The sequence below is a fragment of the Orycteropus afer genome, unplaced genomic scaffold, assembly GCF_000298275.1.
Source record: "Orycteropus afer afer isolate SDZICR_OR568_19922 unplaced genomic scaffold, OryAfe1.0 scaffold00130, whole genome shotgun sequence".
Taxonomy (NCBI): Eukaryota; Metazoa; Chordata; class Mammalia; order Tubulidentata; family Orycteropodidae; genus Orycteropus; species Orycteropus afer.
Genome location: NW_006921717.1, coordinates 4,159,220 through 4,182,506, shown reverse-complemented (window position 1 = coordinate 4,182,506; position 23,287 = coordinate 4,159,220). Strand labels below are relative to the sequence as shown.

Sequence of the window (23,287 nt, the reverse complement as noted above, 5' to 3'; positions counted from 1 at the left end):
CGGCGAGGTGGCCGAGCGCGCCGACGCGTCCCGGGCCGAAGTCGCCAGCTTCGTGGCGGACCGGCTGCGCGCCGTGCGGCTCGACCTGGCTTTGCAGAGCGCGAGCGACGCCGAGGCGGCGGTGGTGCTGGAGGCGGCGCTGGCCACGCTGCTGGCCGTGGTGGCGCGGCTCGGGCCCGACACGGTGCGCGGGCCCGTGGACCAGGCGCTGCTGCAGGCCCAAGTACACGAGGCTTTCGGCTCGCTGCGGCGCTGCTACGCGCGAGGGGCCGGGCCGCACCTCCGCCAGGCCGCCTTCCAGGGCCTCTTTCTGCTCTATAACTTGGGTGAGTCGGGGGCCGGCGGTAGGGCAGAGCTCAGGGGCTGGGGGCCTTCCACGAGGACAGTGGATGCTGGAGAAAAAAGGAGGGAACCATTAGCTCTCTCCTGGAGGAAATCAGAGACGGCTGTGTGCCCCGAGCACGAGAACCACAAGCCCCGACGTGTGCCCTCCGGCCTGTGCCTGCCTTCCTGTGGGTCTGTTTTCTCAGCAACGGAAGTGGTGGGGTTAATGGAATAAGGAAATTGGCCTAGACAGTGGTTTTCAAAATTTTTAACGTCTGCTCCCAGTCATTGTTTGCAGTCACCAAGAACATAATCAGTACCCACGAACATACCCGAGCTAGAAGTTTCTAGATATTAGATCCTGTGGGTGATGCCTTCTAATTCGGTCCCATCTAATTGTGATAAAATACTGTTGGGTTCACTCCCCACTGATGGGCAGAAGCACAAGTTTACTATAGTGACCCAAGGCACCAGTGTCTGACTGCCCTGGAGGGAGATAGTGTCCTTGAAGAAATGCCTCCCAGGCGGACAGGGAAAGCGGCTCCCTCTTCTGTGGGCTCTGGGCAGCCAGGCCAGTGGGGAAAGAGCTAGGTTCGAAGTCAGAAACTAATTTTAGGGGTCAGGCTACAGGACATGCTAACTTCAGGACAGTGTCAGGCAACTCTTTCTGTGATCTGAACCTCAGGGTCCCCTATCTGTAAACACTACCCACTTCTCCAGGGGTAGGAGGATCTAGTCTGAAGGAGCTCTGCAACCTTGGAAGTCCATCCCATAAAATATGCATCGGAAGGGGCCCATGGCTGAATCGTGCCTCTAAGAGAGCCAGGAGGAAAAGTGAGCTTGGCCTGGGGGAGGGGCGTGGCTAGAGCCCAGGTGAGATGGACTAAGGAGCACCCCTCCAGGGCCACAGGGAGTGGCCATGCTGAGGATTTGATGGTGTACATCGGCTTGATTCTAGAAGGCCCCAGCGTCCTCATCCCAGCTCCCCCCCCCCAGGCTCGGTGGAGGCTCTGAACGAGGTTCTGCAGCTGCCGGCCCCGCTGCGTGCCTGCCCACCTCTGCGCACAGCTCTGGCCGTCGACGCAGCCTACCGAGAGCGCAACACTGCCCGACTGTTCCGCCTGCTACGGACCCTGTCCTACCTGCCAAGCTGCGCGGTGCTTGGCCATGTGGCCCGTGCCCGCCGCAGAGGCCTGGCCCGCCTGGCTTATGCCCTGAGCACCTCCAAGGGCCAGACCTTGCCCCTGGGCTTCTTGGTGCACCTGCTGGCCCTGGACGGACCCGAGGAGGCACGGGACCTGTGCCAAGCACATGGGCTGCCCTTGGACGGGGAGGAGGGAGTCGTGTTCCTGAGAGGTCGCTACAGGGAGGAGGGGCAGCCCCCCTCACGGACCTTCAACCTACTGGTAGACAGCAAACTTGGAGGTCGCACCCTAGAGGAAGTGGTCATGGCAGAGGAGGAAGATGAGGTAGTGGACAGACCCGAGTCCCTGGCATGGGGAAGGGCTGAGCCGGCCCCAGAACCCCAGGACTAGGGCAGAACACTTAGGATTGTTTTGCCTGTGAGAGTCCCAAACAATAAAAGGGACTTGTTTTATTAGGGCCGGTAGTGAGGCTTGATTTATTTGGGGGCTGGCAGGAGAAAGCTGAAACATGCTAAGGGCTGAGGGGAGCGCAGTCCAGGCTGGGCGAGTTCCTATCTGGCCTGTGGCTCAGTTTCCCTACTGGTTCCTAAAGGGTGGCCTTGGTGGCCCGAGTTGGCATCATGTGTCCCACCCTCGTGCACCCAGCTGGTGGTTTTACCTTCCCCACCTTCCCTGGCTCCTGCCCGCTACCATCTACCAACCAAGAGCCAAGATGATGGAGATTTTCCCCCAGGGCTTGTCACTGCCCTTGGGTCTCCACAACTAGAGGGACTCAAGCTGCCGCCTCAGAAGCTCATGAGGGTCCTGGGGCTGTGCCCTCTCCAGGAATCAGGAAAGACAGCCCAGGAAGGCTGGGTTGGAACGGGTGGGGGTCAGAGGTCAGCCACAGGCCTCAGGGTGGCTGTTGCGCCCTCCAGGGCTGCCACCACAATGCTGAGCTGCCTCCGCACCTCGGCCCAGGCTGCAGATCCAGGAGCTGTGTCCTTGGCCCTGGAGCAGGCATTGGCCAGCCCCGGGAACGTGGCTACACTTCCAGTGCGGGGCGCCCAGAGCACGTGGCTGAGGGGAGAGAGGAGGAGGGGCAGGGCCAGTGAGGGGCGGGGGAAGGGGCACTCCTCAGCCTGGAACTGGCTCAGTACCCCACCATCACCACCTGTGTCTGAAACTAGCAGGTAGAAAGGGGTGGGGCCGAGAGTAGGCTGGGGCGGGGCTAGATGGGTGGGTGGGGCCGGCGTAGGCCTTATTAGAGGGTCCGGTGGGGAATGAACTGGTTGGAAGCCCTGGTCTGACAGCTGGGACAGCTGAGCAGTGGAGGTGGGAGGAGGGTAGGTTCTCATCCAGGCTCACAGAGAGACCTCAGGGTTTGCCTGCCCTGAAAGCCTGGGCGTGCCCGAAAGGTCAGAGCAGTTCTGACGCCCTCTTTGTCTGACTCCATTGGCCGCTGCCCTGGCCCACCCTGGGCACCTCCCAGGGGCTTTGGGCCTGGCTCACCTGTAGTATCGTTCCTCTGGGAAGGCTCGAGGATTCAGGAAGGTCCGTTCTAAGAGCATCAGCTGGTCGTTAAGCATCCGGACCTGCAGGGGGCTAGGGGAGGTGGGTCCTGCCGGTCACCGTAGAGCCCGCAGTCAGGCCGCCCTGCTGAGACCACCCCTCCCGGACACCCGCCCGCTGCCTCTGCTCACTCGGGGCTGCCCTCCTGCAGCGCCAACATTCGCTGGTTCAGAGCCATGGCCGCCTTCTCAAAGTTCTCCACGGCGCTCACCAGGGGTCCTGTGGGGAACAGCAGCAGCTTAGGCCTGCTCGGGGGGTGCCTGGTTCCCCAGGCCTCCGTGTGAAGGGGTCCATACCCAGGCCAATGCCGTGCTGTTCTAACAGGGCCCCGAGGCCGTGCTGGGCTGCCTGCAGGAAGCCGCGCAGAGTCTCACTGTAGTCACTGACATTAAGGGGCAGGATGAGACTGTCACTGAGTCGGAGCAGTGTGCTCCCTGCTGTCTGGGCCACGGCCCTGTGGCTGCTGAATCCTGCACAGGGCGACAAGGCCGGGGCTCAGCACATGCTCTTCAGCCCCATGAAGCCCCTGGCCCACCTCCTTACCAGGGTCCACGAACTTGTCCACGTATCCAAAGGTATCAAAGGCCGTGTGGTAGGTGGGGTAGATCCGGGCTGAAGTCTTGCTCTGGGGGAACAAGGCCCAGAGGGCACAGGCTCAGGTTAGGAAGTGAGAGGAGGCATTCAGTTAAATCCTGGCACGTCCATGAGGGTCAGACAAGGGGATTCAGGTCCCAGGTCCACGCCCAGAGCTGTGTGGCGGGGAGTGGTGAAGGAGTCAGGAGCAGGGAGGCAGGCTGGGCGTCCTGCCTCGGTCTCTCGTGTCACCCACACCCTGCATTATAGTCATCTCTGTCTTGCACTGTTAGCTCGGTGATTGGAGATGCATGGTTTTCAGCCTGGGAAGACCTGTGAGATCGGGATCTTCTCACGGTCAGTGTCATCCTGCAAGGACCTGGCAGCTTTTTGCTTTTTTCAGACCGGTGCACAGAGCAGAGGTGCAGCTTACAACCAGCAGTGTGTTCAACTTGGTAAAATTCCCTACATGGGCATGAACGTGCTCAGAGAGGTTGAGAAACTTGGCTGATAACACAGCTACTGAGTGATGAGGCCGACCTCAGTCTGCATCAGGGCAGCCGGAAGGAGGGCTGGCCTCGTGGATCCTGACACCTGCGCGAGGCACGGGGGCACGCACTCACCCGGTCGTAGGTGTAGGCGATGTCCATGGAGGAGATGCCCAGGAAATGAAGGAAGGGCGCATAGTCACTGCCGGCACCCAGGGTGCCCAAGCTTTAGAAAGAAGGGTCGGGTTAGAGGATGCTGGGCCAGTGGTGGAACCAGCAGCCAGCGAGCAGCCCCCTTCCCGGCCCCGGGCGCACCTGGGGATCAGGCCGTACACCGAGCTGCTACGGTTGAAGTATCGGATCCAGTTGTCGTAGATGGTGAGGCCTCCGGGGCCTGGGGCAGGGATCTGAGTGGGACAGCCTTCGGCCTCAGCCCATCTACAAGGCCCACTCCACCCCCGTCTGCAGCCCATCATCAGCCCAGACACGCTGCCAATGAGTTGGTCGTGACAGTGCCCCTAAAGGGCAGAATGGAACTTCTCCATGGGGTTTCCTTGGGGGGGGCTGCCATCTCTCTCCAGCAGAGTGGCCAGTGGGTTGGAACCACCAACCTTTTGGTTAACACCTGAGTGCTTAACACACCACCAGGGCACCTCACTACACTTACTTCTCACTTAGCGACTATCTCCTTACCCGACATTATAGATTTATGACAGACAAAAGGGAAATCTGTCTGACAGTTTGCACATTAATGATGTCTGTCTGGCAGTGACAGAGGCCAAGGTGTTAGATGACAGTAACTCTAGCTGTGATGGTTAAGTCTGGCTGGGCCATGATTCTCTGGTTTAGCAGTTACGATATAATCTGGCAGTTAATGAAATGATGTAATTTTGCGGTTATATAGTGATGGAGTTGTCCTCCATTTTGTGATGTGACGTGGTCATTCTCCATTTTTGCCTAACACCAATTTTCACATACTGACCTGGTCTTTGGAACCAACCGTGTTGATAAATGAGCACTGGGTGTAGTCCAGCCCCAGCCCCTCTAATAAGGCCTACCACAGTCCCACCCACCCACCCACCTAGCCCCGCCTACCATCTAGCCCCGCCCCAGCCTGCTCTCGGCCCCACCCCTTTCTACCTGCTTGGCTGAAGAGAAGATGACGCTCTGGACCGGAGGTGTCCCCTGCGCCCTCAGAGTGGCATTGGCTGTGGGAAGAGCAGAGGCCGGTCCTTCAGTCCCAGCCCCTTCCGTCCCTGCCCCCTCGCCATCAGCCCCGGCCAAACACCGCAATACCAAACACCGCAATGTCCACGTTGATGTAGGCCACGGTGCGCTCCTGCAACTTGCGGAAGAACTCCTGTGGCGGGAGCAGCCACGTGAGCTGGGCCTCCCTGCCCCAGACCCCCTGCGACCCCTTTCATGAGGGGCTCACGCACCTCTGCGAATTCCGTGGAGCCAATGAGCCCGAACTCTTCGGCCCCCCAGCTGGCAAACAGGATTGATCTGCGGGGTCGCCAGGTGCCTGGAGGGGGATAAAGGTGGGAGGGCAGGGTCCCCCCTCTATCCGGGGGTGGCTTAGGAGAGGGGTGGAGTGTGGTAAGGAGGGAAGAGCTGGGAGAGGTGGGCCAGCCAGTGACTGAGCCGGCTTCTGAGCTTTGTCCAGCCTCCCTCTGCTGTGCCCCCACATACACACATAGCACTCCACACACCAGCCCCATGTGGTCGGTCCTGCAGAATGCCCCGCCTCCTCTCTGCTTTGTCCTGGTGCTCTCAGAAGACTCCTCACCCTCCGCTCTGACTTGGCTCTGCAGCCTACGCAAATGTTGAGAAAACTGGGCCCAGTTAAATGACATGTCTAGTTTCACACAGCTGGTAAGTAACAGGGCCCAGGGTTCACATCCAGGCGTCTGTCCCTAGCATTTCCCAGCCTAATCACTGACCCACACTTCTCATCACATCCTGCATCCTCGCCTGGCTTCCGTCTCCAGTTTCTGCGAACACTGCCCTTGCTATGGTCACCAGCTACCTCCAGGGGGCCCCCGTGAGTCATGAATTGCCCCTCTCACAGCTGGATCCAGCTGCTGCCACCTTCCTCAGATCCACGGAGACCCTCCTTGGTGCACGCGCTCCTGGCTCTGCTTCCGCCCCTCCCATTGACCATTCCTCATTTCAAATGATTTGGTGGGGGGGGACTATTACACGATTGATTACACACTCAGTTACACGTTCCCACACTTAACTCTTGCCAGAGATGCATATAAGCTGAATCTCATCATGGAAACCTCCCACAAATTGAAAGTCTGCAAAATCATGTCGGTACTGGGAGGGAGAACGTCGGGAGAGCCAGTCCGGGTGGAAGGAGCCATGGGACATGCAATGGGTGATTCCAGACTAGATCCTGGACCAATCCCAGACTGGATCCTGGACCAGGACCTTTTTCTTTTTTTTTTTTTCCCTATTGCTAAGATAGATCTGATGGGAGCGATTGGCCACATTGTTCATTTCCTGACTCTGATGATTGTCCTGTGGGTATGAGAAAACGTCCTTATTTTTAGGAAAATACACAGTGACGTGTTAATGTGTAAAGGGACAGCACTTCTGCTACTTACCTTCCGGCATTTCAGAAATAAATAGAAAAAGCAAATGTGGTGAAATGTAGTGTTGAGAGTATCAGGATGAAGGGCACATGTGAATTCTTTGTATGGTTTTTGCAACATTTCTGGTTGTGAAATTCTTTCAAAATGAATTGCTTTTTTGACAGACAGACAGACATTCCACCACTCCCAAAGGGTAAATCCTTTGTGCGTGCTGACCTCCCTAGCCCACCCCGACTAAGAGCAGCTTGGTGGATTTCAGCCACACCTGTGGTTTCATTTCCCATGCATGTGACCAGCTCCCCAGTTTGTCAAATCTCTTCTGACCTGGAGCCTCACACCTTCAGCTGCCTGCCTGCCCTTGCCCCAGAGTCCCCATCAGGCATCAGAATCCATACGTGAAGAGCCAATTCACAGTCTTCCCCTCAACACCTGTCCTCTCTGACCCCATTTTATTTCTCACCAAATGGCTCGGACTGGAAACCAGAAACCCACAAGCCCTGAACTCATCCTCCGCCTCCCCTTCCTAGCCAACAGGCCCCAGGGCCGCTCAAGGTGGATCCCCACTACCCCTTGCCTGATCCAAGCCCCACAGTCCGTCCTGTGGTCCCTCCACACAGGCCCTGCCTCTCCAGCCCCTTTCCCACTTGGCAGCAATTGGACTTGATCTTGCCACCCTCCTGATTAAAACCTTGAACAATGTAGTAGGCAGGATAACTGCCCCCAAAAGATGTCCATGTCTTAATCCCTGGAATCTCAGAATGTGTGAGGTTACATGGCAAAGGGGACATAAGGTTGTACATGTAACAGGTTACTAATAAGCCGACCCTAACGTGGGGAGATTATATTGGATGGTCTGGGCACGTCCCAATGTAATTAAAAGAACAAAAACTCCAATACTGTCGAGTGGGTGCCGGCTCACGGCACCCCTAGAGGACAGAGTGGAACTGCCCCAAAGGGTTTCCAAGGCTGTCAATCTTTACAGGAGGGAACTGCCTCATCTTTCGCCCTGAAGCAGCTGGTGGGTTCAAACAACCGGCCTTTGGTTAACAGCTGAGTGCTAACCACTGCACCACCAGGGCTCCCCATTGTAATTAAGCATCCTTAGGTGTGGAGGAGGGAGGCAGGAGAGGGGTCACAGTCAGGAGGAGCCGACTACAGAAGAAAGGCACCAGGAGATGGAACACTGCTGGCTGAAGACAGAGGAAAGGGCCATGCACCAAGGACTGCGGGTGGTCTCTGGAAGCTGGAAAGGGCAGGGAAAAGGGATCTCCCCAGACCTTTCAGAAGGAAGGCAGCCCTGCCGGTGTTAGCCCAGTGACACCTGCATCAGCCTTCTGACACGAACAGCTGCTGTACAGGGGTCATTGTTTGAAGGACGACACTTGTTACAGCAGCAATAGAAAACCAGTAAGTGGTTTCCCAGTGCCTGGGGACAGACTCCCTGACCGGCCCCTCAGGCCTCCACCCCTGATCCCCCCTGCTCTGCCACCTCAGGCCACACCGGCCATCCTTCCAGCTGCCGGCCTCTTCCAACCCCCAGAACTTCCTCCTCCTGCCCCGCCCTGAAGCCTAACCACTGTCTTCAGAGATGGCGTCCCCGGAAGTGGCTAGCACCTTGGGTATTTTTTTTCTTTATAGCACATGTCACAATTGTCATCACACGCAGGGCTTCTGAGGTGTCCACTGGGGCATCTCCACTGCCTGGAACTAGCCTGGCATGTAGTGGAGACATGATCTGTTGAGTTCATGATGTATGTTGTCCTCAGCAGGGCAGCTGTTCCCCAGGGAACAGAGGCTGGACACTGCCTTCCAGACGGAGACACCTGGGCCTAGCTCCAGGACTCAACCAACCAACCCTCCGGTCCCTGTCACACCTGGGGTTACTCAGGCCAGGCCTGTTGCCCCGTGCCTCTCTGCCCCCAGGCTTGGCATGTAAGCCCTGAAGAATGAGAGGAGGCAGAACAGGAGGTCCATGGGCTCAGGAAGGGCGGGGCTGGAAGTGGCCCCCCTGGGGGGAAGGCCCTGACTGGGGGAGGGGCTCACCCTTCTTCAGCAGGGTCCCCAGGACGCGAGACAGCTCCAGGAGGACCGCGGTGCCGCTGCTGGGGTCCACAGCCCCGTGCACCCAGCTGTCCCGGTGGTTTCCATAGAGCACGTAGCGGTCTGGCCGAGGGAGCAGCAGAGGGTCAGCACACCATGGGAGGAGGTGGGGCAGGGTTCGGGCGCCACGAGCAGCCACGAGGTGCTCACCCGGCTCCACAGCTCCACGGATGAGCCCCAGGATGTTGGAGGAGTTCCGCAGTTCCCGGCGGTTGTACACACTCACGTTCACCTGGCTGGGGAGGTGGACAGCGGGTCAAGGGTCCTGGCCCCGAACCCTCCCTCGTCCAATCCAGGAGAGACTGGAGCCAGTGGGGAGCGAGGGTCAGCAGCCTAGAGCCCTGTGACTCCAACTCTGCTTTCCATTCGTTCGCTCTCTCACTCGGTCGTTACTCATCGGGCACTCGGTGCATGCCTCCGCCATGCTAGTCTCTCGGCAAAGAACTAGGCAGCCGTGGCCTGGGCCCTTAGGGAAGTAAAAAGGCCCGGGAGTCACTGACAAGCTGATGTACGAGAGTCCCCTGGCGGCCAGGGGGCGCTGTAGAGAGGGAAGCCCGGCTGCCGGCGAGCCTGCGGGGGCGAGCCTGCGGGGGGAAGGAACGCTGTTCCCAGCAGAGAACAGCAAAATGGAGCTTTGGGGGTGTTCAAGAAAGGGGCCTGCAAACCACATGTCAGGGTCCGAGATGAAGTGGGGAGGGGCGGGAGGGACCCCACAAGGCCTTACAGGCCCCCATCTGTTTCATGGCAGATGTTTTGGGGTGACAGGAGGAGATGGAAGAGAGAAGCAATAGGCCAGGCTGTAGCGTGGGAAGAGAGAAAGCCCAGGGTGGGGGCAGAATAACGGGGGAGAGGGGAGCGAGAACAGCTGGAAAAGTGGGCCCCACTCACCTGTATTCACCGAAGCGCCCGTCAGGCCGGAAGCCGGGCCCCAATCTGTAGTCACAGCCCAGAGCTCCCTGCCAAGTGTCTGGCGCCATGTTTCCCCGGAGGTTACTGGGAGACACGGGGGCCTTCAGAGTGGGTGTAGGGGTTAAAGTTTTCAGGCCCCAGGGGGTGGGAGGGGACCAGGGCACCAGCTCACCAGAGCAGGACTTGTGCACTGTCGAAGCCAATGGGCTGCGTGGGAATTGGGGGAAATCCGGAGACAGAGTCAGGGTCCAGGCGGAAGGAGGAGTGGGTGGCCGGAAGGTAGGGAGTCAGGGGGTCCCCAAAATACTCATAGTAGGAGCCTCGCTCCACCCCCGAGGGAGGCAGGCGCCATGAGTGGGGGAAGGTCTCGTTAGGTAAGCTCTGGCCGTCATTGATGTCAGCAGGGTCCGTGTACACCAGCACCCCAACCACCCCATGCTTGGCGGCATTAATGGCCTGCAGGGAACAGAGGAGGCCGGCAGTGAGGGGCCGTCCTGCTCCTCTCCCTCCCTCCTGGAAACAGCTCTGTCTTCCCAAACCGTTTACTGCCATGCGGCTTACAGTGGCAGACGCTGGAAACAAAGCCAGCTGTGTGTCAGTGGGTCTGGTGAAATATCGCGGACATCACCAGCAGCAGCTGGCATAAAAGGCCAGGAATGTGGTGTATGTGTGTGTGTGTGTGTGTGTATGTGTGTACGGCTGACACAGAAGGATCATCAGGATGCATTAGAGGGAAGCAGCATGGCTACTGCGTGGCTCAGCAGAGGGGGTCATGGTCAATGTGACCTTCGTGTCTAAAAAGACGGGCTAAGAATACTCATCAGCATGTGCTTATCCCAGTAGGTGGACACCACATAAACTCCTACAAGTTGTTACCTCTTTGAAAAACAAAGGTTAGCGCTTCCTCCTTTTTTCACAGGTTCACAGATGAGGCGGAATCCTGCCCCAGGATGGAATATGCCTCAAGTCTCCCCCACATTTGATTTAGATGATTCAGAAAAGGAGATGTGGGACTTGGGGTTCATTTAAGACTTTGAGGGTGATGTGACGGGGTGAATGTGTTTTGCATGTGGCAAGGACATGGATTTTGGGGGGCCAAAGGGTGGAATGTTGTGGATTAAATCATGTCTTCCAAATATATGTATTGTAAATCCTAACACCTGGAGGCACAGTGGTTAAAGCATTTGGCTGCTAATCAAAAGGTCAATAGTTCGAACCCACCAGTAGCTTCAAGGGAGAAAGATGAGGCAGTCTGTTTCTGTAAAGATGACAGCCTTGGAAACTCTATAGGGACAGTTCTACTCTGTCCTCTAAGAGCACTATGACTTGGAATTGACTCCATGGCAATGGGTTTGGTTTTAGTTTGATGCCTATGGTTATAATCCCGTTTTGGAATGTGCTGTCTTTGTTATGTTAATGAGGCAGGATTAGTGTAGGGTTGTCTTGAGTCAATGTCCTTTGAGATATAAAAGAGATTAAACTAAACAAGCGAGTTTAGAAGGAGAGATGGGGGAAGATAGATGCCAACCCACACGGAGACCCAAGGAAAGGAAGCAGGAGCTGAAGAGACAGGACCTTCCTCGAAAGCCAACAGAGAAAGGCCCGCCTGAGGGGTGGCACCCTGAATTTGGACTTCTAGCCTCCTGAACTGTGAGACAATGTCTGTTTGTTAAAGCCACCACTGTGGTATTTCTGTTACAGCAGCACTAGAGAACTGAGGAGCCCTGGTGGCACAACGGTTAAGCACTCTGCTGCTAACCAAAAGGCTGATGGCTGGAACCCATCCAGGGGCCCCAGGGAGAAACACCTGGTGACCTGCTTCCATAACGACTACAGTCGAGAAACCCTACGGGGAGTGCTACTCTGTCGTATGGCGTTGTGTGCTGGAATCGACTCCAGCAACACCCAGCAACAACATTTTTTATTAAAACACTTTTTTTTATTAAAAAATAAAAGTGTTTAAACCATTGACATATAATGCCTAGTCCAAAATTTTAATTGAAAAAAAGCAGAGGGGACAACAGGAGGGATTTAAGTTGAATATTTGAAAGAACTACCTCACAGGAAGACTTGGCCCAATGCCGTTATCTCTTAAAACAGAGAGGTTAGGGAAGCACCCAAGGTCACACAGCAAGTCAGTGGCACAACATCAGTTGCCATCAAGTTGATTCGTGGTGACCCCATGTGTGCCAGAGTGCACCTGCCCCGTAGGGCTTTCGATGGGGCCTTTTGCAGATTGCCAGGCCTTTCTTCCAAGGCACCTCTGGGGGACTTGAACTGCCAACCTCTCTGTTAGTAGCCAAGTGACAACTGTCTGTGCCACCCAAGGATTCTGCTCAGTTTTTCTGTACCTGGCCCGCCCCCAGCCCAAGGTGCAGCCCACCACTCAACCTGCTTCTTCCCCTTTCTGCTCTGTGGCTGGCCCCCCTGCCCACCCCAGGTCCCTGCACCAGGGGGCTGCTGCTTACCTTGGCCCCGCGGCCCACACCTCCATATCGAGTCAGGGCAATGGTGTCATTGAGCTTGATGCCCTGAGCCTCTAGTTCCATGAAGTCTTCTTCTGTGCCCTGGTTGGCGTAGACGAGGAGGCCCTACCAAAGAGGAGGTGATCCTCAGCAGAGGGTGCAGGGAAGGGCAGTGGGAGGAGAGGAGAGGGGAGGCTGAGTGTTAGGATGAAAGATTTAGATTCTGGTTCACCCCCAAGGTTGTAAGCTCCCTGAGGGCAGTGTGACAAGGGATCCCTTCTATGTCCAAGTGCCCGTTTCAGGTCTGGCCTGGAGCAGGAGTCATTCGCGTTTGTTGAATGACTAAGTGATGGAGGAAAGGAGTCGGGGGGGGGGGAGTGTGGAGGCAAGGAGTCCTGAATGCTGAGCCCTAGGTGAGGCACTTTTCCTTGTCGCCACTGGGGCAGAGTTGGGGAAGTTGGGGGGTGAGGCAGGGGGAGCTGGCCCATAGCAGAGGAGAAAGGGTATTCCAGCCCACCTGTGAGGTCCCGGGGGGAGCATAGGCGGCATAGGGTGGCACCACGTCGGGCCCCCCCTGCTCCCCAGTCAGGTTCTTCTCACTCTGGTTGCAGAAGAAGAGGATTTCCCCAATAGGGTCCACTGATGGGAGGGGACAGTGTCAGGGCTGGCCTGGCAGCCCCCCGCCTCATAACCATAAAACCAAACCTACTGCCATAGAGTCTATTCTGACTCACAGTGAGTGTTTAGGACAGAGTAGAACTGCCCCAGATGTATGTATGTATATATATATAGTGATTTGGGTGAAAGTTTACAGAGCAAATTCACCTTCCGTACAGCAGTTCACATATACTTTGTCTCATGACATTGACTGCAGTTTCCCACAATGCGACAACTCTCTTCCCACTTCTTCCCCATAGTTACCTTTTCCTTGTGTCCTTCCCTCCCATGCACTCCTGCCCCCTGAGCTGTCTCCCTGTGCATACACAGCCCTTCTATTCTCCCATGATTGATCTCTCCAAGGAGTGTATCTACCTAATGTAAATGTTCAGCTCATATGCCTGTCTTTTGTTTGGCTGGAAGCCCCAGGAGTGGGTTCCATTCCAGACCTGAAGGGCAGTGAGGGGCCATAGTCCCAGAAGTTCCACCAGGCTCCATCAGACCAGCAAACCTGGTCTGTTTTTCTTTTATGATCTTGAGTTTTATTCTACATTGTTCTCCCACTTTATCCAGGATCTCCTACCCAGATCCCTCTCCAAGTGGTTGACATAGGTAGCCAGGCACCATTTAATTCTTCCGGTCTCATAACCAAGACTATAATCTTTATGGAAGCAGACCGCCTCATCTTTGTCCTGTGGAGTGGCTGGTGGGTTCAAACCACCCACCTTTTGGTTAGCAGCCAAATGCTTTAACCGCTAGGCCACCAGAGCTCCTGCCCCGTCCCCACAGGCAGTCCCAGGTCTGAGCAGGGCCTCACCCACGGTCACGAGGTTGGGCTGCTCCGGGCTGGGGAAGGACAGCAGCACCTCGTATGTGGAGGCCGAGGCTTCGTCCAGGCCTGACGCTGGGTCCTGCCAGCGCTGCAGCAGCAGCTGCACCAGGGCCTCGTCCCGGGGGCTGGAGGCCAGGTGCGGCTCCCGGGCAAGTTCTCTGCAGGTGGAAGGAGGGAGGGCCCGGGCATTGTCAGGGAGGGGCTTCTGGCACAGTGCGGGCGGCCAGGCATGCCTCTCACCTCAGGTTCTCCTGGATCCCGCCGGCCTCCAGCTGTCCTATGACAGTGTCCAGGACCTCCAGGTCCAGGTCCTGGGAGGCCGGCGGGTCAGCCCCTTTGGGGATGGCGAAGTGGCCCACGATGACCCCCAGCCCCAAGAACGCAGCCGCTCCCAGCCCGAGCCCCAGCCCCTTTGCCCACTGCATCCTGTGGTGTCAGTCAGCTGGGGCAGCCCGGGCTGGGGCTCCTTATAGATGGGGTGTCGGGCTCAGGCCTGTTAACCATTACCCTGTGCGTGGCATTGCCCTTTGGCCCCAGTGGGCAGGGAGAGTGCAGCATCCCCGGGCTGGAGGCTGCTCCGTGTGGGGGCCGCAGCTGCTCACACCCGCCTCAGTCCTCACATCACTCACCCGGAAGGGCCCGCCAAAGGCAGGGACACTGAGGCCCAGCGGGGGAGGCAAGGTCTCACCCAGGCTCTCCTAGGAGGACAGAGGCCATGCCAGACCTGGAACTCAGAGTTCCTGTGTCCGAGCAGGGCTGGGCCTTTGCCCGCCATCACTGCCTTGGTCCCTCTTGGCGTCATTTCATCAGCCCTGCCTGCCTGGGCAGCTTCTGAGTCTTAATCTCATCCTTGTGCGAAGTCAGAGGTGTGGCCTTGTGCAATTCACTTATTTTCTTAGTTGTGAAGTGGGGTTAATAGGCCCTACTTCAGAAAAGCGTTATGATGATGTCATTCAGCAAGATGGTGTCAGTAGAAATGTCTATCTAACCCAGTGCCCAGCACATCGTGGAAGCACAGTAGAACTCAGGCACTCACCCTCCTTCATCTGACCCCTGAAAAACAAAACCCAGAACTAAAGGAAGATGGAGGACCCAGAAAAATCCTTTGATCTATCCTAAAGGGAGTTTCACTTAGGGGAGGAGCTGGGACTCTTGGAAAAGGAAGCTGTTACAGAGAACAGTGGGAGAGGCCTGTACTTCCTTGGCAAGGTGACTTCCTTCTCCACCCCCACGTCCTATGTGGAATCCATCCATCCATCCATCCATCCATCCATCCATGCACCCACCCACCTTCCCTCCCATCCATCCATCCATCTACTCATTTATTCACTCTTTTACTTATATATAGGAGCTCTGGTGGTGTAGTGCTTAAGGCATCTGACTGCTAACCAGAAGGCTGGCGGTTCAAGCCCACCAGGCACTCCTCAGAAGGAAGGTTGAGCAACCTCCTTCCGTAGTGATACTACCTCGGAAACCCAAGGAAGGGTGACTATGAGTTGGGACTGACACCCATCCAGCCATCCACCTACTCATTTCTTCACTCCTTCACGTACACACGCAAGCAGCATGTCTTCAGTCAGCTCTAAGCAGACCGTGTGGCCACCGGGGAAGCAAAGGCTCAGGAATCCAGCGCAGCAGGACAGACACACAGGCTTTGTTCTCAACCAATGGGAGGTGCCCCATAGACAAGGGCCAGAGTGCTCTCAGTGGGGAGGATGAGGACTTCTGTGTAGGAGGGGCCAAGGATGAGGAGGCATTCTGCACCCAGAGCAGGCAAGGAGCAGGCGTCCATGCAGTGGGCCGGCCTGCACAAATGCAGAGAGACCCCGAGGGGTCTCCAAGTCCTGAGCTTCTTCCAGACCTCATTACTGAGAACAGGCAGGGCAGGGAGGTCCCCTGGACTCCTACTCGCCATGGCCATCCTGCCTTGGGACGCTGTCCAGCCAGGCTGTAGGCCATAGACTGGCCTAAAGGTGCCTGAGGAGCTGCAGGAGCTGGGCCAGCGTGGCCCTTGTGTGTGTGTGTTCACAGGCTGCCTCTCACAGCAGGCCCTTCCTGCTCCCAACCCCATTTCGCTGACACCCCCTGCACCTATCCCCTGCTCATCTCCTCTGTGCTGTTGGTGGGTGAACACGGGAGGACTGGGGTAGGAGGGGGTGTGGTGTCAACAGTGACTTCAGGGAGGGGCACCAGGAAGCTGCCATTCTTGGCGAGGTGATTATCAGTGCCCAGAATATGACCTTGGATCTTATCAGAGGCCCATCAGGATAGGGACAGTATACATTCCTTGAGAGCAGGGGAGGACAGGCAGCACCAGGCTGGCAGTGGAATGCCAAGGTCAGCTGACAAGCTGAGGAACAGATGTGGAAATGACACCAGGAGGCAGCAGCCCCCTCTCCTCAAAGCAGCTCCTTGAACATGTAAAGTCACAGCCACGACTCCTGGACAAGCGGGTGACATCTGAGTGGGTGACTCCTGTGAGTGTGAGGATGTGGGGCACCCAAGAGATTAGTTAGTCCAGGCCATTGGAGCCAGTTGGTGTCCACACTGCTGGAGGCCCCAGACACAAACGTCAATTTCCTTCCTCGGCCTGGTTGGGTGCATGGTGGCAGCCGTGTGGTCCCTCCCTGAATGCCTGGTGTGAGTGTGGGATGGAGTGCACCTGAGATCACTAAAGCGCCACCCACCTTCCATCCTCCCAGCTCACTGCCTGTCACTGCAACTCCAGTAGCTCTGCAGTCCCTGTGGGACCCCCTTCACTTGGGCCTCCTCCCTTTCACTGTCCTGCACCACTCTCCTTGCAAACCCTCTCAACCCCCCGACCATTTGGTCACATTCACCTGGTTACATCCGACTTGCCGTCTCCTCTGTGTCTGCACCTGCCTGGCACCTGGAGTCACATGACCTTGCTCTACATTTATGGTCACAAACTTCAAGCAGGCCCTCTGCACTGCCAGGTACCCCTCCTGCCTCCCCCTGGCCCGTCACTCTCCCTGCCCTTAGACAACTATTTTAGACCCCCTTCTCTCAAGGAGCCCTGGTGGCACAGTGGTTAAGTGCCTGGCTGCTAACTGAAAGGTTGGCGGTTTGAATCCACCAGCCACTCCACAGAACGACCTGGCTGGTGATCTGCCCATGTAAAGTCATTGCCTTGTAAACCTCTGGGACAGCTCTACTCTGCCCTTAAGGCTGCCATGAGTTGCAATGGACTCCACAGAAATGGTTTCTCTCTCTCTCCCTCTCTCTCTTTTCAAGCCACCAACACAATCTTCCCCAAGCCTCGCTCTCAGCTGGCCACCGGCCCCCAGCCCATCTCCTCATGCCCTCTCTCTGGTTACTATGGTGAACTGCCCACACCCTGTCTACAGCCCACCTCAACTCTGTGTACTGGAGCCCAGCCCCTCAACCACTGGACAGATGGCTCCAGTGAGTTCCCCTCCCTCCTGCTCCATGTTTGCCTTGCCCGGATCATTCCCACCTGCCTACACCTTCCCATTAATTTCTTCCATCTTGAAAAAAACCTCCCTCCTGCCTGCTCCTCCACTTGGGAGAAAAGGCAGGGTGAGGCCTGGGGGGAGCCCAGGGACAAAGCTGCTTCCGCTGAGCCCCTGAAGCCAGGTCTGAGCTGGGTGGGTCCACTGGAGCTCAGATGACCATCAGCCAGAAGCCTGATGACAGAGACCAGGGGAGCGGGGCCCAGCTCATGGCCTCCCTACTAGCCCGCTTTGACAAGCAGTTCCAGGGGAACGTGTAGGAATGAAAACATCTTAGACTACCTTGGAGCCCATGCAACCATTGGCTGGGCTGCCAGACGGCTGGTATACCCAACCCAGGACAGCAGCAGATCCCTATGTTGGGGATCTGGAAGCTTCTGTGGTTTAGAGGTATTTGGGGAGGGGCTCAGTGAGACTTAATTCCTGCAGCCACGTGGTATTACCGTCAGTGCACTTGCTTTTCCAGGCTGAGGTGCTGGAGGCCTTTGGAGGGGAGGGCTCATGCATGGCCCCACTGGTGCCTGTCTGGTGGATTGTGGTTGTCGGCGGCAGGGAATCTGTTCTGACTCACAATGGCCCGTGTGCAGAGAACTGCTCCGCAGGCTCGTCAAGGCCGTGCTCTTTCAGGGGCGGAGTGCCGGGCCTGTCTTCTGACGTGCTCTGGGTGGGCTTGAACCACCAACCTTTTGGCTAGTGGTCAAGGGTTTAACCACTGGCTCCAGCCAGGGACTCCAAAGTACAGACAGTGGGCACATATTGTTCACTTCTGCACTGACCCAGTCCCAGATCATCGCCGGACCATCTTTTCTACTCGGGAACGCAGGGGTGGCAGGGGTGGCCGTGAGGTGGGCTGCGTGGGAATGGCTTGGGGTGTTTTGAAGTGACGGGGCGTCCCTGGGCAGTGCGAACAGTTAACATGTTCAGCTAAAGCCTGGCCGTTCAAGTCCAGTCAGAGGCCCTGGGATGAAAGCCCGGCCGTCCACCCCCACAACAGTAAAAACCCTGTGCAGCATGGCACCTGCTACGGCAGCACGCATGCTGACACGGGAGCCATACGGAGCGCGCCAGCGTGGCCCCCGCGAGAGCCTGCCGCACAAGTTCGCCAAGCGCTCCACATCAAAGAACCACCCCCGCCCTGTGGAGCTCAGTTCCACCGACACCCACTGGGTCGCCATGGGTCAGAACTGATTCAACGGCAACTGGCTTAAAGGTTATGGGACCTGAAACAAATGTGCTATAAAATATCCACCAGCTTTTACAAATCGAATTTAGCAGTTTTCATTGGGGATTTCTTTTTCTTCCTCCACTGACTACATACATGTGTCCGCTTCTCACAGCCTCCTTCTTTATAATGCCGCTGTCTCATTAATGAGTTAAAAACACCTTGAACTACGCTATTAATATGAGAATTGTTTCTCTCAACAGGGAGACTTATTGAAGGTCACGGGTGGGTAGTGGCCCTTCCCACCCTTCCTCGGCTCTCTCTGCCCTTTGGAGTGGGACCAGCTGTAAATCTCTAGGGAAGCAACCCCATCTCTCTGGCAGGGAGCGGCTGGTTCCTTCAAACCACTGACCTTTTGGTTAGCAGCCAAACGCCTTAACCAGGCACCACCACCATTCCTTAGTCCTGCCCTAGTACTTAGCTTATCAGGGGACATCGCCCTGCGGCGCTTCTCTCTGAGGTGGCATCAACTTTTCCTGGCACCTGCTCTGGGGGTGAGGCAGGACTGTAGGGGGCGGGGCGCGTGAGCGAGATGGCGGTGGCGGTGCACGGGGATGTTGGAGGGCGGCCAGGGCCCGAGCTCCGTTCCCAGCTCCTGCCACCCGCGGACCCGAGGCTCAGAGACACGCAGCTGAGTCGCTCAGCAGCTGAGTTTATTGCAAGGACCCGGAGAGTAGCTGCTGCGACGGCTTCCCGAGGACGGGGGTGGCCTCCAGCCTCGTGCCCAGCCAGGACGGTCTCTGGCTTCGGTGGTCGCGGCGGAGGCTGGGCAGCAGGACGACCAGCGTGGTCTCCTGGGAACAGGGCGGGGGCGAGTCAGCCGAGCTCAGCCGGCGGCACCGCCTACCCGGCCTCCCACTGCCGCAGCACGCGCCCTCGCACCTGCACCAGCTCCACCTCCTGGTCGACCTGGGTCTGGGCGTCCTGCTGGTCGGCCCTGGCTTCCTCTTGGCCGCCCTTGGTTTCTTCCAGCTTCAGGATCTTACACAGCAAGTTGGGCTGGAACAAAGCGTTGCAGGGGTCAGAGGTGGGGACCAGTGCGGGGCAGATGCGGTCCAGGGCAGAAGCGTGAGGCCCCTCTTGGGCCCAGCTGGGCCGGGAGGCAGGGGAGGCCACAGGGGAAGTGGTCCAGGATGGAGCTTCTCACCAGGTTTTTCAGCTTCTCCCCCAGGGCCAGGTTGTCCACTTTGTTGATGCTCAGCGATTTCCAAACCCTGGGGTCAAAGGAGAGACCCCTCAGGCCCTAGGTCTTGTCCCAGGAGCGCCAACACACACCTCCTGCAGGTGCATAACCTGCCACAGCCACCAAGGTGGTGGTTTCTCCGTCCTGGTGAAGCTACTAGACAGGGAGGGAACAGTAACCGGGGCCCCAGACAGTTAATAATAGTAACTGGAGCCCCTTTTCCTTAGCAAGAGAAGGCAGGTGGCTTCACCACACAGCCTGGGCTAGAAATCCTGAGGTCACCCCTAAAAGAAGGAGCACAGAACTAGCCACCCAGTGGACTGCAGCGAGGGCTGTGACAGGACCTGGGTGCTGACAGACCTTCTGTCATTACTTCAGGGGGTGAGTGGCCCAAGCTCCAGAGCCCAGCATCAGAGGACGGCCAACCCTCTGGTGCTTGGACAAGGAAAGGCGGCAACTACTGGACTCTGGTGTGAATGGGGGTGCATAGCTGACTGACGGGAGAGCCGAGGCCTGGCTGTGGCCCCCACACACCTGGAGGTGAGGCCCTGCCGTCAGTCCCCCAGCCAGTGAGGAGGTCATCCAGGAGAGAACAGGGTGAGGAGGTGCGGGAGGGAGGGAATGGAGACAGGGACAGAAGAGGAAAATGGGGGAGGGAGAAGGGTAAGTGAAGCAGCTACCTCAGGGCTCTGAGGGGAACCAGGCCTGGCCTCATGGGAGAGTCCTGTCGCCCTGCCGCCCCCCTCCAACCCTGGCTCACCTCATGCACTCTTTCCTCAAAAGCCTGATCTCCTTCCAGATCCGTTGGGGGCTCCAGTCTTCCTTATCTAGGAATGAGCACTCCGGGACTGTGCACTCTCTGGGGCGGGAGGGCAGGTAGACAGCGAGGAGGGTGGACCACAGGGTCAGAGGCTGGCAGTGGGGCTCAGCCCGAGGTCCTGGTTCTTCAGTCCTGCCCGGGGCCTCCCCTCCGCACAGCTCAGGGCCGAATGGTCCGTGGGGGAAGCAGCCTCCAGAGGCCCTCACACACACACACACACACACACACACACACAGGCACGCTCTCTCACACACACACACTCACAGGTGCGCACTCTCTCTCACACACACACTCACACTCACAGGCACGCACTCTCTCTCTCTCACACACCCACACTCACACTCACAGGCACGCACTCTCTCTCACACACACACACACATTCACAGGCACACACTCTCTTTCACACACACACGCACTCACACAGCCTTACTCCTCAGCGTCACTGAGCTCGTTGGGCTCGGTTGTGTTCAGGAGCGTAAACAGGAACTTGATGGTGGGTTCTGGCTCCGGGTGCAACTTTGGCTCTGAAGAAGGTGGCTTTGGCAGAGAAGGTGCTGTGGTAGCTGCTGACAGCGCGAGGCAGCCAGCCCGAGGCCTAGTCTCCCCGTGCCCTGTGTCCCTGCCCATCTCGCTGCCTGTCGGGGGCCCCACCCTCTGTACCCCCAGCGGGGAGGAAAGCCGTGCTTGGAGTGACAGCTGTCCAGGTCCTCCAGCACCAGAAGGGCCCTCTCTTTCAAGCTGAGCCCAGACGCCCCGCAGGTGGAGGCTGCAGCAAGAGGGGGAGGGGAGATGGCTGGAGTTGGTCCCCACCAGGCCGGGGTCGGGAACTCCTCTAACCCCTGCCACCCTTTGGAGGCCCTGCTGCTTCCTGTCACCTCCTCTTCCAACTCCTTGGAGACCTGAGGATCTTCAGGCTTCTGCTCCTCATCAGGCTGGACCACGGACTCTGCCACAGGTTTGGAGAGGGCTTTCTGTCTGCCCCTGGAAGACTGAGGGGGACAGAAGCCCAGATGGGTGGCCACAGTCCACAGGCTGCCTGTCCTTTCAGCCTTGTTGGGTTTTCTTGGGGCAGCGTCCAGTCCTCAGAACCGATGCCACCAGTAAGCTAGACCCCTCGAAGTTTTGGTTACCAATTTAGCAAGTAAAATACAAGATGCTCAGTTAAATTTCAATAGCAGATAAGCAATGAGTAGTTTTTCCATGTAAGTGTGTCCCACACAAGGTATCACTCGCTGTTAGTCTGAATTTCAAATTTAACTGGGTGCCCTGTATTCTAGCCAAGGCCCCTGTGTGCTGCAAATGGGTCAGACGTGACTGCTTACGGGAAGGTCGGTGGTTTGAACCCACCCAGCAACACTGCACAGAAAGGGCTGGGGACATGCCCCACAAAGATAACGGCCGAGGAAACGCAATGGAGCAGGTCACGCGTGGGGCTGCCACCAGTCAGAACGGACCCGACGGCAGCAACTTCGGTTTGGCTTGGTGTCTGATCTGACAACTCTATCAAAGCGACATAGTAACTGCATTTCAGTAAACGGAGTCGCGGCCCATGTGTGTGCATTGTGGGATGGGTGGGACACGACCTAGAGGAATCCTATTTAAAAAAAAACAAAAAACCTCACTGTCATCCAGTCAATTCCAACTCATAGGGACCCCACTGGGTTTCCAAGAAGGTAAATCTTTATGGAAGTAGATTATCCCATGTTCCCTCCACGGAGTGGCTGGTGGGTTTGAACTGCCAACCTTTGGTTAGCAGCCTCAGGCACTGCACCACCAGAGCTCCTTAAAGGAATCCTAAAGGTTTGTGAGTAAGTGGAGAATCATGCCCATTCTTGGTGTGGACAGCATCTGCCACAGGCTCTTGGAAAAGCCAAGCAAGGGGCAGAGGGCCCAGTGTGGCATTCCGACCCTCCAGTAAGGACAACCCCCTAATGTTTCACCACCTCGAACAAGCCTTTACTCAGACCAAGCAGGATCTCCCTTCCCACCCCCGCCCCAAATGCATCTCCGCTGCCAGGCCTGTCTAGGCTGTCCCCTCCTCTCCTGGCTCCTTTCTGTCCTCTGCCAGGATGACTGCGCCTAACGCTTTTCTGTGCTCAGCAGATGATGCCCTCCCTGGGCCCTCCTGAGGCGGCCCCGCCCTGCCCCTCCCCGAGGTCTCTGGGATGGTCCTGCCCACAGTGCTGGAGCCGGATGAGGTGGAGGATGTCAGGAGGTTGGGACTGCTCTCCAGCAGCCAATAAAGCTCGGAATGGTGGCTTCTTCCCAAGTCACATGCCTTAAGTCACTAGACGGAACTGTCACTATTTTTCACCTTCAAATTTTCAGAACCCTGGTCATCGGCTAAGGAGCTCTGGTGGCCCAGTGCCCGAGGCATTTGACCGCTAACCAGAAGGTTGGTGGTTCAGATCCACCAGCCACTCCACAGAAGGAAGACTGGGCAATCTACTTCCATAAAGATTTACTGCCTTGGAAACTTAAAGGAGTTCGCTATGAATTGGAATTGACTCGATTGCCAGTGTTTGGTTTGCTTTTGGTTTGGTCATCTGCTGGCTGAATGACCAAGGACAAGCCGACTAGAGGACAAGCGGTGACCTCAGATGGGGGCCTTCTTCCCACTGAACCCCCCAGGGTGGCCTCTGACAGGCCCAGGGTCTATGGCAGGGCTCTACATAATGTACTCCCATAACGGGATTCAAACCCCACCCGACTGGGACCCTGTGCTCTGGCTCACTATGGAGGGGACAGGTGGGAAGGAAAGGCTGGGCAGAGGTGACACTGTGCCAGCCCCACCAAAGCAGGACTCACCCGGCGACGCGAGGGCAGGGTGGCGCACTTGGGGCAGACAGCAGGCTTGTCCAGGGCTCGCTGGTCTGGACTTGGTCGCAGCTTGAGGCCTACGAAGGTTCTGCGGGCTGTCTTAC

The 23,287-nt window shown here is 57.2% G+C and overlaps 2 protein-coding genes across 2 annotated transcripts in view; one reads left to right on the top strand and one right to left on the bottom strand.

The window, feature by feature from the left end:
* SAC3D1 (SAC3 domain containing 1) overlaps nt 1-1,859 on the top strand; it is a 2,186-nt gene extending 327 nt beyond the window's left edge. Inside the window, exons 2-3 of the mRNA XM_042781514.1 lie at nt 1-326; nt 1,321-1,859. The exon at nt 1-326 is cut by the window's left edge and continues 114 nt beyond it. Of these exons, the coding sequence (XP_042637448.1) occupies nt 1-326; nt 1,321-1,859 (865 nt within the window). The remainder of the gene's footprint in view (nt 327-1,320) is intronic.
* Nucleotides 1,860-2,341: 482 nt separating this feature from the next.
* NAALADL1 (N-acetylated alpha-linked acidic dipeptidase like 1) lies at nt 2,342-14,069 on the bottom strand. The gene is made up of 18 exons (XM_007944789.1): nt 13,885-14,069; nt 13,630-13,802; nt 12,673-12,794; nt 12,159-12,281; nt 9,863-10,146; nt 9,670-9,774; nt 8,932-9,017; nt 8,725-8,844; nt 5,521-5,606; nt 5,378-5,441; nt 5,222-5,289; nt 4,397-4,488; nt 4,217-4,307; nt 3,564-3,645; nt 3,317-3,490; nt 3,152-3,239; nt 2,961-3,053; nt 2,342-2,528 (listed from the first exon to the last, which is right to left on the bottom strand). The coding sequence occupies exons 1-18, from the start codon at nt 14,067-14,069 to the stop codon at nt 2,342-2,344; spliced, it is 2,223 nt and encodes a 740-aa protein (XP_007942980.1).
* Nucleotides 14,070-23,287: the final 9,218 nt, after the last annotated feature.

Bases quoted from the DNA above. Each gene is read 5' to 3' on its own strand.
- NAALADL1 (XM_007944789.1), bottom strand. From the start codon at position 14,069: ATGCAGTGGGCAAAGGGGCTGGGGCTCGGGCTGGGAGCGGCTGCGTTC. The intron at 9,775-9,862 runs GTGAGCTGGTGC...CGTGTCTCCCAG, and splicing joins AGTGCACAAGTCCTGCTCTG to TAACCTCCGGGGAAACATGG. The intron at 2,529-2,960 runs GTGAGCCAGGCC...CTCTCCCCTCAG, and splicing joins CCAGAGGAACGATACTACAG to CCACGTGCTCTGGGCGCCCC.